Source organism: Arachis hypogaea, chromosome 16 (genome assembly GCF_003086295.3).
Source record: "Arachis hypogaea cultivar Tifrunner chromosome 16, arahy.Tifrunner.gnm2.J5K5, whole genome shotgun sequence".
NCBI classification, from domain to species: Eukaryota; Viridiplantae; Streptophyta; class Magnoliopsida; order Fabales; family Fabaceae; genus Arachis; species Arachis hypogaea.
In genome coordinates, this window is record NC_092051.1 from 23,428,456 (window position 1) to 23,445,454 (window position 16,999).

At 37.7% G+C, this 16,999-nt stretch overlaps 2 protein-coding genes across 2 annotated transcripts; both read right to left on the reverse strand.

Moving 5' to 3' along the window:
* Positions 1 to 885: 885 nt before the first annotated feature.
* Positions 886 to 2,265, reverse strand: LOC112756866 (uncharacterized). Its single transcript, XM_025805478.1, has one exon. It carries the CDS (start codon positions 2,263 to 2,265, stop codon positions 886 to 888), a length of 1,380 nt encoding a protein of 459 aa, XP_025661263.1.
* Positions 2,266 to 2,509: 244 nt separating this feature from the next.
* On the reverse strand, positions 2,510 to 3,642 carry LOC140180060 (uncharacterized). The gene is made up of 2 exons (XM_072220451.1): positions 2,675 to 3,642; positions 2,510 to 2,537 (listed from the first exon to the last, which is right to left on the reverse strand). The coding sequence occupies exons 1-2, from the start codon at positions 3,640 to 3,642 to the stop codon at positions 2,510 to 2,512; spliced, it is 996 nt and encodes a 331-aa protein (XP_072076552.1).
* Between the last annotated feature and the right edge of the window lie 13,357 nt (positions 3,643 to 16,999).

Genomic DNA, 16,999 nt, shown 5'->3' on the forward strand with positions numbered 1-16,999 from the left:
GATAAAACGAAACCCGGGTCTTACTGAGCTGGTCAGGTCGCCTACTCGGCGTGTTTGGACTAAGAATAAAACCTTCTTAAGTTACCCGCGTTTCACGTTCTCGGGACTTCCTTGTCGTCGAGTCTTTCCAACTTATAGGCGCCCTTACCAATCACCTCTTTGACCCTGTAAAGGCCTTCCCAGTTAGCCGTCAGCTTACCTTCCCCCTGAGTCGGCATCCCAATATCGTTGCGCCGCAAGACCAGGTCATTTTGTTCAAATTCTCTCCTGAGTACTTTGGCGTTGTAGCGCAGGGCCATTCTTTGCTTCAGCGCTGCTTCTGACAAATGGGCCTTTTCTCTAGCCTCGTCTACTAGGTCTTTCTCTACAGCTTCCTCTACTCCTCCCAGAAGTAACTGTGGGCTTGGCTCGTCGACCTCTACAGGTATCATAGCAGCCACCCCGTATGTCAGGCGGAATGGGAAAGGCCTAGCAAGATGACCTTATTCGCGGCCTCAACTTGGCCGTTTGTCTGGGGGTGTTCCACAGATGAGAACTTTTACTTTATGCCCAAACCGGCAAGGAACTCTACGAGCTTCTTATCAGTGAACTGCATCCCATTATCAGAGATAACGACCTCAGGAATGCCGAATCGAGTTACCACTTGTCTCCACAAAAACTTCCAACAGTTGGATGAGGATATGCTGGCCAGTGGCTCAGCCTCTATCCACTTGGTATAGTAGTCAATAGCAACTATGAGGTACTTGACTTGCCCTGGATCGACCGGGAAGGGTCCCAGGAGGTCGATTCCCTAATGTGAGAAAGGTCGGAAAGACGTCAATAGGCTTAGCTCGGTTGCCGGCGCCTTGTGGAAATTGGCGTTCTCCTGGCACTTGATGCATTTTCTTACGAATTCTTTGGAGTCCTCATCATCAATGGGCAGTAATACCCTGCTCTGATGAGCTTTCTTGCTAAAGCTTTGCCCCCGATATGGTGATCACAGCACCCCTCATGGACCTCTCTGAGCACATAGTCTGTTTGGTCGGGATGCAGGCATTTCAACAAGGGTTGGCTGATTTCTTTTTTAAACAACTGGCCCTGTATGATTGCATACTTGGCCGCTTCCCACCTTATCGTTTTGGCCAGCTTGTCGTCACTGGGGAGCCTTGCCTTCTCCAGAAAATCAATGATCGGGTTCATCCAAGAGGGTTCTGATTGAGTCAATTGCAGGACCACAGATTGTTCCTTTACCAAACCTTGAATGAGAGACCGGTTGCCGGCCCCTGGTTTTGTGCTTGCTAGCTTGGACAGGAGGTCTGCCCGTGTGTTCCTTTCCCTCGGAACGTGTTGGATCGTGACCTCCTCGAATTGATTGCTCAACTCTTTGACCTTCTCCAGATACTTCTGTAACAGTGAATATCTAGCCTGGTAGGTCCTATTGACCTGAGAGGTAACAACCTGCGAGTCACTGCACACCTCTAGCCTTGTGGCTCCGACCTCCCTGGCCAGGATTAAGCCGCCCAGAAGGGCCTCGTACTCCGCTTGATTGTTTGACACCGGAAACTCGAACTTGATCGACTGTTCATATATGACTCTGGCTGGGCTTTCCAGGATGATCCCGGCACCTCCGAACGTTTGGTTTGAGGCCCCGTCCACGTGGAGCTTCCACCGTATGTTCGTTGCCTCGGTTGGGTCCCCCGTTACTTCTACCAAGAAATCGGCCATGGCCTGCGCCTTAATCGCATGCCTGGATTCATACTGCAAGTCATACTGGGATAGCTCGATAGCCCAAGTCATCATTCTTCCCGCTAAGTCGGGTTTCTGGAGTACCTGGCGGATTCCCTGGTCTGTCCTTACGACCACTTGATGACCCTTGAAGTATTGTCGTAATCTACGGGAAGAGGTCAGGAGCGCAAGTGCCAACTTCTCTAATTTGCTGTATCTCAATTCTGCTCCTTGCAGCGCTTTGATCATAAAGTAAATTGGTTGTTGGATCTTCCCTTGTTCTCGCACTAAAATCGCCGCCATCGCTTCATCCGTTATGGCTAAGTACAGGTATAGTGGTTCTCCGACCTTAGGCTTCCCAAGAATGGGTGGTGTTGCAAGAATCTCTTTGAAATGCTTGAATGCTTCTTCGCACGCCGGGGTCCATTCAAATGCTATCCCTTTTTTCATTAGGTTAAAGAATGGTAGCGCCCTGGCAGCCGACGCCCCGAGGAACCGTGATAGCGCGGTGAGCCTCCCTGTCAACCTTTGAACGTCTTTGATGCACCCCGGGCTCTTCATCTGGAGTACTGCTTCACACTTTTCTGGGTTGGCCTCTACCTCTCTCTAGGCTATCATAAACCCCAAGAATTTCCCCGCTTCCATGGCAAAGGCACATTTAAGTGGGTTGAGCCTCATGCCGTGTTTTCGGAGGCAGGCAAATACGTTTTCCAGATCACCTATGAGATCATCAGGTCAGGTGGTCTTTAGTAAGATATCGTCTACATATACTTCCACCGTTTTGCCTATAAGGTTGCTGAATATCTTATTCATCAACCTTTGGTAGGTGACCCCTGCATTCTTTAGCCCGAACGACATTACATTGTAGCAATATGTTCCTCCTGGCGTTATGAACGCCGTCTTCTCCTTGCCTGGCCGGTGCATCGGTATCTGATTGTAGCCAGAATAAGCATCCATGAAGCTCAGATACCGATATCTCGTCGCCGCGTCGACGAGCGCATCTATATTGGGGAAGGGGTAGGAGTCTTTGGGACATGCTTTGTTAAGATCGGAGTAATCTACGCACATCCTCCATTTCCCATTGTGCTTTCTAACCAGAACTACATTCGACAGCCAAGTCAAGTAGTCGAGTTCCTGGATAAATCCCGCTTCAAGAAGGCTGGCCGTCTGCCTGGCCACCTCCTCTGCCCTTTCTTGTGACATTTTCCTTCTCCTCTGAGCGACCGCCTTGGCCCCCGCTCTGACGGCCAAACGATGCGACATGAGCTGGGGGTCTATCCCCGGCATGTCGGCTGCCGTCCAGGAAAATAGGTCGCCGTTAGCCCTGATCATTTCCATTAAAGGTTCCTTCAGGTCATGTGGGAGATTCCTATTCACAAAACTAAACTTTTCCTCTGTGTCGTCAACCCTGAACCTTTCTAAGTTCCCTTCCGGTTCGGGTTTGGGTTTGTCGTCGACTCTAGGGTCCAACTCGGCGAGGAATACTCCCAATGCTTCTTTGGATTTCTTCCTTAAGGAGAGACTGGCATTGTCACAAGCGACTGCCGTTTCCAAGTCTCCCTTTATGGATCCGACGGATCCGTCATCAGCGATGAACTTCATTACCAACATCTTTGTACTAATCACTGCCCCGAGATCATTGATAGTCTTTCTCCCTAGGATGACGTTGTAAGCCGTGGAGTCTCGCAGAACCACAAATTCTGCCATTACCGACCTTCCTCCCTGTCCTAGTCCTACGGATACCGGTAGGGAGATTATCCCGTCGGGCTTGATGAAGTGGTCCCCCAAGCCTACTACCCCATGCTGGTGAGTTCTTAAATTGGCATCCCGGAGACCAAAGGCATCGAACACGTTGCGGAACATGATATTCGAGTCAGCCCCGGTGTTTACGAGGATCCGCTTAATCAGGCCAGTTCCCACTCTGGCTGTGATTACCATAGGGGGTTTTTTGCGACCTCATCGAACCATTTGTCCTCTTGATTGAACGAGATAGGTGGAACCCTCTTGAAGCTTCGTGCGAGGGACGAAGAGACCGCCAGGACTTTGGCATCCTTCTTGTGTGCCGACCTCGATCTTGGAGCCGCGTCTCTTGCTGTTACCACGTTTACTACGGTAAGGTCGTGTTCGTTGTCCTCTGGCTCTTGTCGTCGCTTCACTGCGCGGGTCTTGTCCTCTCCCTCGCGATCGCGATCTCGTCTCCTCGGCTCCATCCCTGATAAGGTGGGAGAACTCGGCTAGCTTTCCGTCGCGGATCGCTTGTTCTAGCGCGTCCTTCAGGTCAAAGCAATCTTGTGTCTTGTGTCCATAGCCCTTATGATAATCATAATAAAGGCTCTTGTTCCCCCCGGTCCTGTCCTTTAGAGGTCGGGGCTTCGATAGAATTCGTGGGTTCGATCCCCACAGACGATGCCAATGTACGATAGCTCGGGTACCGGACGGTTTGGAGAGGTCCTTCCGTAGGTAAGGTGGGGTATCGCCTGGTTTCGGGTTGTGTGGTTGGAGCAGGAGTAGACGACATCCCGAGATCTTGGTGTGGAGAGGAGGGTGCCACCTACAAAGACACTCCGACGCTCTAGTGAGTCAGGTGTGCAGGCAAAAAATGGGTAAGGTGATATGTGTGACATACCTTGGGGGAGGGGTAGGACACTCCCATATATACCTTGTCAGGAATGGGTCCCACGAAGGTAAACCCACCTTCCTCGAAGCTTCCCAATATAGCTGTAGTAGTGAGCTATAGAGAACGCGTGTCCGGATCGACTTCCGGGTGTCTCACGCCCATGCGTTCGGGTCGGGTGACCCGTGGATCGGGTCAGTTAGCACGTTGTATGGGCCGGGCCGTAACAATAATGTTAACAAACTAAATCGTATTTGGAATGCAACTTAGACATTATTGGCTAACGGGATACTATATATGATGAGAAAAATATTGAAAAACCAAGGTATTTCACTATGTAGTAAATCATTATCATATGTAGGACTTTACTTGCCAAAATCAGTGTTCATTAATGGACAACTTTACGTTGCTTTGTCAAAAATTAAGAGTCACAATGGCCTGAACATTCTAATTATAGATGAAGACAGTAATTCAAACTCATCAACAATAAATGTCGTGTTCAACGAAATTTTTAATAATATTTAGGTAAAAAAATAGTATTTCCATTTTAGTAACATGTTATGATTTACACTTTTGTACAAATATTTGTCGTAGATATAACTAATTTATCAACTATACTTTCAGACTTGAAATAAAATGTGTAACATGAAGCACAACATCATATGTCAATTGCTTTTCTAATGAGATTAGTAAAATACTAGGTTGTCGATAGATTTTCATTAGCCTTATAAAATAAAGTTTAGTGTAAAATTAACATGTTACAATTACGGTTATATATGTTCTTATTTTTTCAGGTCTCTTTCCTTATAACTCAAGAATATTATAGACTTCAAACTATTCCATTTGCATTTTACTTTGAATAAAGATAAAATAACATATTAAGTACGTTTATTATATAATGACGATGATAGTGTTATACTAAATTTGAAAATTTTATGATTATACAATATTATTTTCAATTTACCATGTTAAATTAAAATTTAAATCCGTGCATTAACACTAGTAGTAATACAAATGGGGAGCTCTTATGCTGACGTGGCGCTCATACGTTGAGTTTGAGAATTTATTTGCTTAGGTGTCATCACTAAAAATTTTTAGAATTTTATTTATAAATTATAAATTATTATTTGCTTAGGATGTAACTTTTTAAATTTTAAATTACTCTTTCTTAAGTTGTTAGGTATTTAGTTTTTAATATTATTGAACTAATTATTTACTTAGGTGTCGTCACTAAAATTTTTTAAAAATTATAAATTATTATTTGCTTAGGTTATTATTTTTTAAATTTTAATTTATTTGTTTAGGTTGTTACTCTTTAATTTGAAGTTATTTGCATATTACTCTCTTGAATTTTTAAATTTTATTTATAAATTATAAATTATTATTTGTTTAGGTTGTTACTTTTTAAATTTAAGTTATTTATTTAGGTTGTTATTTTTTAAATTTTAATCTGTTTTGCTTAGGTGATTATTTTTTTTAAATTATTTATTTAGGTTGTTACTTTTTAAATTTTAAGTTATTTGCATATTACTGTTTTAAATTATAAATTATTATTATTTGTTTAAGTTGTTATTTTTTAATTTTAAGTTATTTGTTCATAAATTAAAATTTTAGAAAAACTAATTTAAATTTATTATAATTCAAATTTATTCCTAAGCTAATAAGTTTACCTAATTATTGTATGAGTTAACTCGAATTAATTCAAATATATTCTTAAGCTAATAACAATAATAATTACAAATTATTCAATTAGTTTTCATGTAATAATAATAATTTTGTTTACGTCATATCATCTTTTAATTAGTTGTTAGGATTTTATTTTAAATTCAAATCAAAGTCAATTAGGTTTCAGAAAATCTTAGTTATGAGTCAACTATAAAGTACGAATTAGAGATGCATAGCACCACACTTTCCTTGCTTAGTACAATTAATTTTTCCTTTTAAAATTTTGTGTGTACGTACGAGCGATAAGGTTATGGAGACTACTAAGTTATGAAAATTCTCCATTACCATACTCAATTGAGATGGTTTGGTTCGATGAAGACGTGAGTTTCCTACCACTTTTTTAAATAATATTAAATTTATATTATTAATATTTCAAATGTGTTTATTTACCTCAATTTTAAAATATTCTTTGATTTTTGTTTGTCAATTTTTGGAAGAAAAAATACATGCTTCAATTAAGAAAACTCTTGTGTCTCGATTCGTGAATTTGATAACAGAAGAAATGGCGTATCAAATTACATATTTTGGTGTTGGACGTAATTTAGGTTGTAAAACCCTGATTTAACAAAAAATTAAATAAATAATTAATTAAATATGGACAGTAATGAGTGAAAATTTTAGAATCATAATTTGACAATTTAAATATGATATTTGGACTCAGTGAATTTTTCTGAGTCGGAAAACTTAGTTTTCTACGTAAAAAATGCACACTGAAAATTTGACCGGCAGTACTAGCTGAGATTTGTCTGGTACTGCAGCTAAAGAAATTAATTATAAGTGAATAAGATTAAGAATTTATAATTTATAATTTGAGAAGATAGAAATATTTAAAATATGATTTAAAACTCTAATCTTAAAGATTTTGGTCAAAAAATTCAATAAACGCGCTAAACCAGTTGAACTGGGCCCATATTGGACCCAAGTCCAACATATATACTCATCATTAATGACCTTTCAGCTTATTTTCTTTAAAGAAAGAGAGAGAGCTCGGGTAGAAGTGAAGAGAGGGGAAGAAACCCCAAACACTATTCATATTCAACTTGAAAATACCATAACTTTTGATTCGGAGTTCTGATTGACAAGCCGTTTGCTGCCACGCGTAGCTCTTATCATTCTTTTAGATTCTATCTAAGCCTTGTAGTAAGAAACTCTCAGGGTTTTGCCCAGTTTTTCTTTCCCTATATTTTTACATTTTTTGTTTTGGGGTTGTTGAATTTTTGTGATTTTGGTTGTTTAGGGGTACTCTAGTATAGAATATAAGTGAGTTTCACCCCAATTTCGTATAGGTTAAGATAAAAAATGTTATCCCATTTTGATTTGCTAATTTTATAAATTCTAGGTTGAAATTTATTGAAATAATGAATTTAGATGAATTAGAGCTTGTTGGATTTGATTGTGGGCGTGAGGTGGAGTTTGCTTGGCAGGTTATTTGATGCGGATCTCTTGGATTGGTGATTATAAGGTTTCAAGTATTTAGACTACCGACATTCAAGGTACGGGTTTGAGTTTTGAATAGGCATTATGTAAAGTTATGTGAATGCCTAGGTTAGTTGACTTTAGGATAGGTGTGGATTGAATTTGGTTGTTGTTATGGATAGTGAATGGCTATATGCATATGTGTATTGATTGAGAATTGTTGTGACATTATAAAGTGAATAGTATTTATTGATTTTATTGTTAATTGATTTGGATGTTGGGCTGGAGGCCGTGATAGGGTGAGAAAATTTCCTAAGAAGTAAGTGAAGGTAATCGGTGTGATAATCGGTGTGAATTATTGAATGAGATGATTGATGACAATTTGGTTGTGATTAATAATTGGGAATTTGATTGTGTTGAGTTTGGATATGAATTATGATGAGAATATGGTATGTTGAATGAGATGTAGTGAGTATGATCACTATGATGTATGTTGATGATGATGAAGATTTATGAATGATTATGGGTGAGTCGTATGTTGGTGTTGATATAGATTGAGGACAAGGTGATTAGTTGCATGAAATATTGGATATATGAAGTAATGATGATTGTTTAAAATTTGAATGGTAATATTGATGTTGATGCAAATTTATGGAACTTGAAGAGTATTGATGTCGTTTGTGTTGAGTTTAGAGTTGTTGGATGAGTTGAATTACTTGATTAGGTGTGAAAATAGTTAGAAACGGTAGTGAATTGATGGATATATAATGAGTATATTTGGAAAAGATTTTGATATTGTTTTTACTTGAATTTGGATTGAGAAATGGTAAACAATTGAGTTATGCAGAATTTTGGTAAAAAGTAGTTTTTAACCAACTTCAGCGGGTTATAACTTAGCCCTCAAAGCTTGAATTCGAATGAACTTTAGCTTAAATTAAAGATAATTAAGAGAGCTTTAAAACTGTATAAAGATTATTGATTTTGAAATTTTGTAGAGAAAGTTATGAATATTGGAAGTTAGGGTCAAAAGTCTGATTTTTGTGATGTTGCAGAAAATTTGAAAATTTGTCATGTGTGCCACGCGCACCTCTGTGCATACGTACAAAACAGAGCAGGTGTTTCAAGTTGTGCATACGCACAACATCATGCGTAGGCACAGGTCGGAAAAGCCTTCTGGTGCGTGCATATGCACACAACCTGTGCATATGCACAAACCCTGTTTTTAATAAAAATTCTGTTTTTACTCGTTTTACCTTTCTGGCAAGTTTGTAACTTCCATGCCACTTGTTTAAAACCTTTTTAATAGTGTTTAGACTTTGAATCAAGGGAGAACACAGTAAGTGAATTAAAAAGGGGTATTTTGGTTATGAGTTTAGAGCCGGTGACCTAGGCTTGAGAAATTCTGTGGATAAGTTAACTTGTATAAACATGGTGAAGTGTTATGTTGATGATGAATAAGAAGTGAATATGAATTGAGAAATGAATGAGGTTGAGTAATGTCTCATTTAAAAGGTTTATGTGCTTGAAAGAACTTGAGGATGAGAGTAATTATGATGAGGTTAAAAGTGAGTCGGACACTATATCCCAAGAACTTGGTTGAATAAAGAGTTTTGTCCCGGCAAGGACGGTGGTTTGATCCCACTTATCGTGGTTATTATGCGTATGCAGGAATGGTGGTTTTATCCCACCTGCAGTGAGGATGGAGGTTTTATCCCACTCACATACCAATGAATTGGGTTGTAAGGATGGTGGTTTAATCCCACTTACAGATTGATTTGTGGAGTAAGGACGGAGGTGTGATCCCACTTGCATATTGTTTTGTATTGGGTAAGAACGGTGGTTTAATCCCGCTTGCAGATTGATTAGTGAATGCAACCCGAGAAAGGATGGTGGTGTAATCCCGCTTGTTCGAGGTGCCCATTAAGGATGGTGGTTTAATCCTGCTTGCGTGTTTCGAGCAAGAATGGTGGTTTAATCCCACTTGTTTATGGAACCTACAGATAAGGATGGTAGTTTAATCCCATTTATCCGAGTCGGGTCTGTCAACATAACCGACGCGTGAACTCATGGCCAGTAGGACAGGCATGCATCATTTGCATTTATGTGACATTTTTTGGGTATGGTTAATGTATATGTGGTTTTCCTATGTGATTATTATTGTTTAACTACTATTTGCTATACTTGCTGTAATTGAATCTGGTTGTGCTTGAATTTCATTACTTGTGTTTGCTGTTACTATTCTATTATAAGATCTTGTATAAATGGAGGTTGAGATGAATAGGGAGGACTTGAGACTGAAAGAAACATGATACGTGAAAGGTGAGAGAACTAATAAGAGATAGTTTGAGAAGGACTTGAGGTTTATTGAAGAGATAAAGGTCGAATGAAAACAAATATGCATGAGTGCATTTAGTTGGTCTAGCATACCTTACTATTTTTCTGGTTTAGTATATTTCTAAGCTTGAATTTCTGTTTGGTGAAGTATTAGGATTGCCTAGAGAATTCATGTAGTCTTTACATCATCTCTGCTTTGGAACTGTTACCCCTGCTGAGAACCCCGAAAGGGATGATGTTCTAACCCGTTTTGGAAATTTTTATCTTACAGGTATTGGACGTGATGCACCTTATTGAGTACGCAGAATCTGCTTTTGGGGATTTTACTTTTGCTTATATATATATATATATATGTTCTCCACTGTTGTATATTATAAATTGTATATCCCTCTTAGAGGTTGATTATGGAGAAACAGGATTTATGTTTATGATTTCTGTCATATTTTTGGGTTGTATTATATTAACTAGTCGGCCTTACCTTCGCAAGTCAAGACTAGTGTTGTTATGTATAACTTTTCAATAATATATATATACTTATGTCGTTTCTGCTTATGTATATCGTCGGTTTTTAAGTGTGATGTGATTTTGCTTGTCTTTTCTTCACGTGCTCCTAGTATATCATATTCCTTCCATTATATATGTATGTATTTTGTTTTTAGAAGTTGTGATACCTCACCACCGTTGATTTACGACCTAGGCGTAAAGTTCTGTGTGGTAGGGTGTTACATGGGTAATTTCAAGACTACACATCATGAGTATGTCGTGAATTTAAACCAACGTACTGATATGCATAGACTTCTAGAATCATCAAGTATCCCACAATATGGATTTAGTTTTGTGAGTTTTGACACTCTCAATGTTTCTGGATTTGATTACATTTATTTAGTTGGTAAGTTTATTGTTCTACAAAAAAAATAAACTCATTGATAAATTTATTTATTTTATCGATTTTTTTCTTAGCATAGTTATTAACAACAAACCCTTTTTATCTTGATCTATTTTAGATATTATTGAATATCATGCTAGAATTAGAAGTGAGAAGACTCTTGAAATTGAAAAGGATCATAAGTCTATCAAATATAATGTTATTGAATTGAAAATCAATGATGGGTAATCAATTCTTTTTAGATTTTTTAGCTATATGTTTAAACCTTTTATTTTCCATAAATATAATTTTTGACAAATCAGTTCAATTCCTTCAAAAAAAAATTGTAAATCGAGTTCCTAAAAATATAATTCGTTTATAAGTCGTTCATTTTGAATAAATCCGGATATAAAATACGTATAACTTGAATGCATACAAATTAGTTTGTTTGGAATAGTTTTTAAGAAAAAAAATTTTAATATTGTATATTAACTTTTTAACTGAATTTTTAAATTTTATTTTATAATAAATTGCAATAGTATTGTTTATATTTCGGATGAAAACATTTTTTAATATGAATGATCATCTTTGTATAGTTGGTATTTGATAACCATTATTGCTCATGTAGAATATCTTTTTTGATAGCTGATGAGCGGATAATTTATACGCTTTTTGGCATTGTTTTTAGTATGTTTTTAGTAGGATCTAGTTACTTATAGGGATGTTTTCATTAGTTTTTATATTAAATTCACATTTCTGGACTTTACTATGAGTTTGTGTGTTTTTCTGTGATTTCAGGTATTTTCTGGCTGAAATTGAGGGATTTGAGCAAAAATCAGATTCAGAGGTTGAAGAAGGACTGCTGATGCTGTTGGATTCTGACCTCCCTGCACTCAAAGTGGATTTTATAGAGCAGCAGAACTCAAAATGGCGCGCTTTCAATTGCGTTGGAAAGTAGACATCCAGGGCTTTCCAGAAATATATAATAGTTTATACTTTGGCCAAGTTTAGACGACGTAAAAGGGTGTTGAACGCCAGTTCTATGTTGCTGTCTAGAGTTAAACGCCAGAAACACGTCACAAGCCAGAGTTGAATGCCAGAAATACGTTACAATCTGGTGTTCAACTCCAAGATTGACCTCTACACGTGTAACATTCAAGCTCAGCCCAAGCACACACCAAGTGGGCCCCGGAAGTATATTTATGCATCAATTACTTACTTCTGTAAATCCTAGTAACTAGTTTAGTATAAATAGGACTTTTTACTATTGTATTAGACATCTTTGATCAGTTTTATGCTATCTTAGACTTTCATGGGGGCTGGCCATTCGTCCATGCCTGAACTATTATCACTTATGTATTTTCATACGGTAGAGTTTCTGCACTCCATGGATTAAGGTGTGGAGCTCTGCTGTTCCTCAAAGATTAATACAAAGTACTATTGTTTTTCTATTCAATTCAACTTATTCCGCTTCTAAGATATTCATTCGCACTTCAACCTGAATGTGATGAACGTGACAATCATCATCATTCCCTATGAACGCGTGCCTGATAACCACTTCCGTTCTACCTTAGATTGAATGAGTATCTCTTGGATCTCTTAATCAGAATCTTCGTGGTATAAGCTAGATTGATGGCAGCATTCATGAGAGTCCGAAAAGTCTAAACCTTGTCTGTGGTATTCCGAGTAGGACTCTGGGATTGAATGACTGTGACGAACTTCAAACTCGCGAGTGCTGGGCGTAGTGACAGACGCAAAAGGAGGGTGAATCCTATTCCAGTATGATCGAGAACCTCATATGATTAGCCGTGCTGTGACAGAGCATTTGGACCATTTTCAAAAGAGGATGGGATGCAGCCATTGACAAGGGTGATGCCTCCAGACGATTAGCCATGCAGTGACAGCGCATCGAACCATTTTCCAGAGAGGATAAAAAGTAGCCATTGACAACGGTGATGTCCTTACATAAAGCCAGCCATGGAAAGGAGTAAGACTGATTGGATGAAGACAACAGGAAAGCAGAGGTTCAGAGGAACGAAAGCATCTCTATACACTTATCTGAAATTCTCACCAATGATATACATAAGTGTTTCTATCCTTATTTTCTATCTATTTATTATTTATGTTCGAAAACTCCATAACTATTTTATATCCGCCTGACTGAGATTTACAAGGTGACCATAGCTTGCTTCATACCAACAATCTCCGTGGGATTGACCCTTACTCACGTAAGGTTTATTACTTGGACGATCCAGTACACTTGCTGGTTAGTTGTATCGAAGTTGTGAATGAAAAACGATTTATTAAGACGTGCGTACAGAGTTTCTGGCGCCGTTGCCTGATATCACAATTTTGTGCACCAATAGCATGGCTGAAATTGAGAAGCAAAAAAAAATTGGCCACTAAAGTTTCAACATGAAAACAAAGAATTGAGCATGATAACAATTTAAACATAATAACAATTTAGCAACTTTTTAAATAATATAACAATTCAAAAATATTCTGCATTTAAAAATTTTTGTTAGTTAGGATGTATAAAATTTCAGAGAAAACTAAACTTCGAAATGTTTTAACAAATAGAAGATTGATATAGGAGTTTTATATTTTGAAACAAATATTTGTTTTATATTTTATCGACAAATAATAGTTATTTTCAAATTCTAATTCTAATTTCTATTTGATATAATCAGGAACTCTATTTAAAATTTTAAAATTTTAAATTCTAACACGAATCCTAATTAAGTAACTTCTTAAAAATTTTAATTTTTAAATTTAAATTTTTTTATTTATTATATTTATAAAATTTTTAACTCCGCCTATATTACACTTGCGGTACATAGCCGGTCCCAAGCCCGGATAAAGGAGGAGGGTTGTGTTAGGTCTTCGGCAACCAACACAAAAATATAGCCGAACCCCATGACATGAATCAAAGACATTATTGCGCTAAAGCTAGGTCGTTGCCCGGAAGCAACGCACCGTATGGCTCGAGTACGGTGTCAAAGCAAGAGCCGCTGCATCGGTGCCCGAATGTAGTGTTAAATGAGCAAGGGTTCTCGCGTTTTCATGAACGGACGAGGGTAAATAAGCTAGTTCACAAAGTAAAAGGTAAAGGTCGAAGCGACAGAAGGTTGAGATTTGGGACATGGAACATAGGCACTCTAACAGGAAAGTCCATGGAGGTGGTGGACACCATGACAAGGAGGAAGATTAACATTATGTGCCTACAAGAAACGAAATGGGTTGATGCAAAGGCTAGGAAGTTGGATACTTCTGGTTTCAAAATTTGGTATACAGGAAAGGTGAAGAATAGGAATGGGGTTGGAATAATTGTGGATAAGCAGTGGAAGAAGGACGTAGTGGATGTCAAGAGGGTGGGAGATCGGGTCATCTCTATCAAACTTGTGGTGGAGGGAGGTGCTTTCCATGTGATTAGCGCCTATGCACCGCAAGTGGGTTCGGACGAACAACACAAGATAAGGTTTTGGGAGGATCTAGAGAGTTTGGTTCAAGGCATACCTTTGGGAGATAAGATTTTCTTAGGAGGAGATTTAAAAGGCCATGTTGGGAGAGAAGTGACTGGATATGGGAGTATTCACGGAGGCCATGGTTTCGGGGTGATCAATGCCGAGGGTAAAACTATTTTGGACTTTTCCTCAACCTTTGATCTTCTCATCGCAAATACATGTTTTAAAAAGAGAGACGAACATCTTATAACCTATATGAGTGGCATGACAAGCTCTCACATCGACTTCTTCTTGTTGAGGAGAGTCGACCAGAAATTTTGCATTAACTGTAAAATTATCCCGGGAGAGAGTTTGACAACACAACATAGGGTGCTCGTCATGGATTTTCGCATTGAGCAAAAGTTGAGAAAAAGACATCATACGAAGAACCCAAGGACGAGGTGGTGGCGGATGAAAGGTGAGGAACAAAGAAGCTTCCTAAGACGGGTAGGAGAAGAGGCAAAGTGGGATGGGAATGGAAGCGCGGAAGAGATGTGGAGGGAGATGGCAGAAGTTATTAGAAGAACAGCAAAAGAGAGTTTTGGTGAATCTAAAGGAATAGGACCAAGAGACAACGAGTCCTGGTGGTGGAATGCGAGTATACAAGAAAAGATAAAGATAAAAAGGGAATGCTTTAAAGAGTGGTCTTTATGCCGCAATGCAGATAATTGGGAAAAATATAAAGCGGCTAAGAAAGAGACAAAAGTGGCTGTAAGTGAAGCAAGAACAAGAGCATATGAGGGTCTCTACCAGTCTTTGGACACGAAAGAAGGAGAAAAAGGTATATATAGAATCGCAAAGAGCCGGGAAAGAAGAACGAGAGATTTGGATCAGGTTAAGTGCATAAAGGATAAGGATGGAGAGGTATTGGCTCAAGAGGAGAAGATTAATGAAAGGTGGAAGAGCTACTTCTACGAGTTTTTAATGAGGGACAGAAGACTCTTCCGAGCCTTGGTCGATTATGCACAAGGGAAGAAGATAAAAACTTTGACTACTATCGAATGATTCGAGACTTCGAGGTAAAAGAGGCTCTAAAGCAAATGAAAAATGGCAGGGCAGTAGGACCTGATAATATTCCGATTGAGGTTTGGAAGGGTCTTGGAGAAAAAGGCATCAACTGGTTAACCATGTTTTTTAATGAGATTTTAAGGTCAAAGAAGATGCCTGATGAGTGGAAAAAGAGCACCTTGGTACCTATCTACAAGAATAAGGGGGATATACAAAGTTGCGGAAACTATAGAGGGATTAAGCTTATGAGTCATACTATGAAGTTATGGGAAAGGGTGATAGAACGGAGGTTGAGAAAAGAGACACAAGTAATAGAGAACCAATTTGGATTTATGCCAGGCAGATCTACCACTGAAGCGATATACCTATTAAGAAGGATGATGGAAAGGTATCGTAGTAATAAAAGGGATCTACATATGGTGTTTATTGATTTGGAAAAAGCGTATGATAGGATACCAAGGGAGGTCTTATAGAAGGTTTTAGAAAAGAGGAGAGTAAGGATCACATATATTCGGGCAATTAAAGACATGTATGATGGGGCCACAACTAGTGTGAAGACTCAAGGTGGTGTGACAGAGGAATTTTCTATTGGTATAGGATTACACCAAGGATCATCCTTAAGTCCATACCTTTTTCACATTAGTCTTGGAAGTACTCACAGAGCACATCCAAGAGCCTGTGCCATGGTGCATGCTATTTGTCGATGATATCGTCCTTATGGAAGAGTTAAGGGAAGGCCTAAATAAGAAGTTGGAGTTATGGAGAGAAGCTCTAGAAGTGTATGGTCTGCGCATAAGTCGTAGAAAGACGGAATATATGGAATGTAAGTTCAGTCTGAGAAGGGAAAACCCCAATATAGAGGTGAAGATTGGAGAAAACATCCTACGAAAAGTTAAAAGTTTTAAGTATCTTGGGTGCATCATACAGGATAATGGAGAGATTGAACAGGATGTAAATCATAGGATCCAAGCAGGTTGGTCAAAATGACGGAGTGCATATGGTTTTATATGTAGCCGACCCCACTTAGTGGGACAAGGCTTTGTTGTTGTTGTTGTTGTATTTATAAAATTTTTCTTTACTCAATTCACATTGTTATTTTTTATATTGTCTCTGCACAATAAAAATACTCTTTCTCTCTCTTTTTAACTATATAAGCTAATCTCTTTATTTAAAGATATATAAATTTTGTTTTATTATGTGTTTTTCTATACTTAATCTTAGTAAAAATATCTAGATTTTTATTTGTTCATAGATTATTTTTATTTGTTTATTTTATTTATTTATACATTTTTTATATTTAAAAACTCATCCAATCAAAAAATTTAGTTTTATATTCAAATCAAACTTAAATTTATTTTTTTATATTCGAATTATCAGATTACATTTTAATAATTTGTCATAGATCGAAGCGTTTTAAACTAGTATTTTTGTGCACAGCCCAAATTCGGCAAATGCCATTGTTGATGGCCAAACAGCCCTTAAGCATATTTAAATGCTCTCTCTTATGTTTATCTAATTAATAAGCACAAATAACACGTCAACGTATATAATAAGGTGAAAACACTCCATTCATCTTAAAATAATAAACTATTCTACGTGAGACATGAAAAAGACATATAAGTTATTATTATTATTATTATTATTATTATATGTGAGAAGCGTGCAAGATAAAATTTATTTTAAAATTTTACTAATTTTTATTTATTAATTAAAAAATTCTATTTAAAATTTTAAAATTTAAAATTTTAATATTAATTTCTAATTAAATGAGTTCTTAAAAATTTTAATTTTTAAATTTAAATTTTTTTTATTTATTACATGTATAAATTT

Excerpts from the sequence above, each read along its gene's own strand:
- LOC112756866 (XM_025805478.1), bottom strand. The coding sequence starts at position 2,265 with ATGAAGAGCCCGGGGTGCATCAAAGACGTTCAAAGGTTGACAGGGAGG.
- LOC140180060 (XM_072220451.1), bottom strand. The coding sequence starts at position 3,642 with ATGGTAATCACAGCCAGAGTGGGAACTGGCCTGATTAAGCGGATCCTC. Across the intron at positions 2,538-2,674 it reads GACGCGGCGACGAGATATCG|GGGTCACCTACCAAAGGTTG; the intron begins GTATCTGAGCTT and ends TAAAGAATGCAG.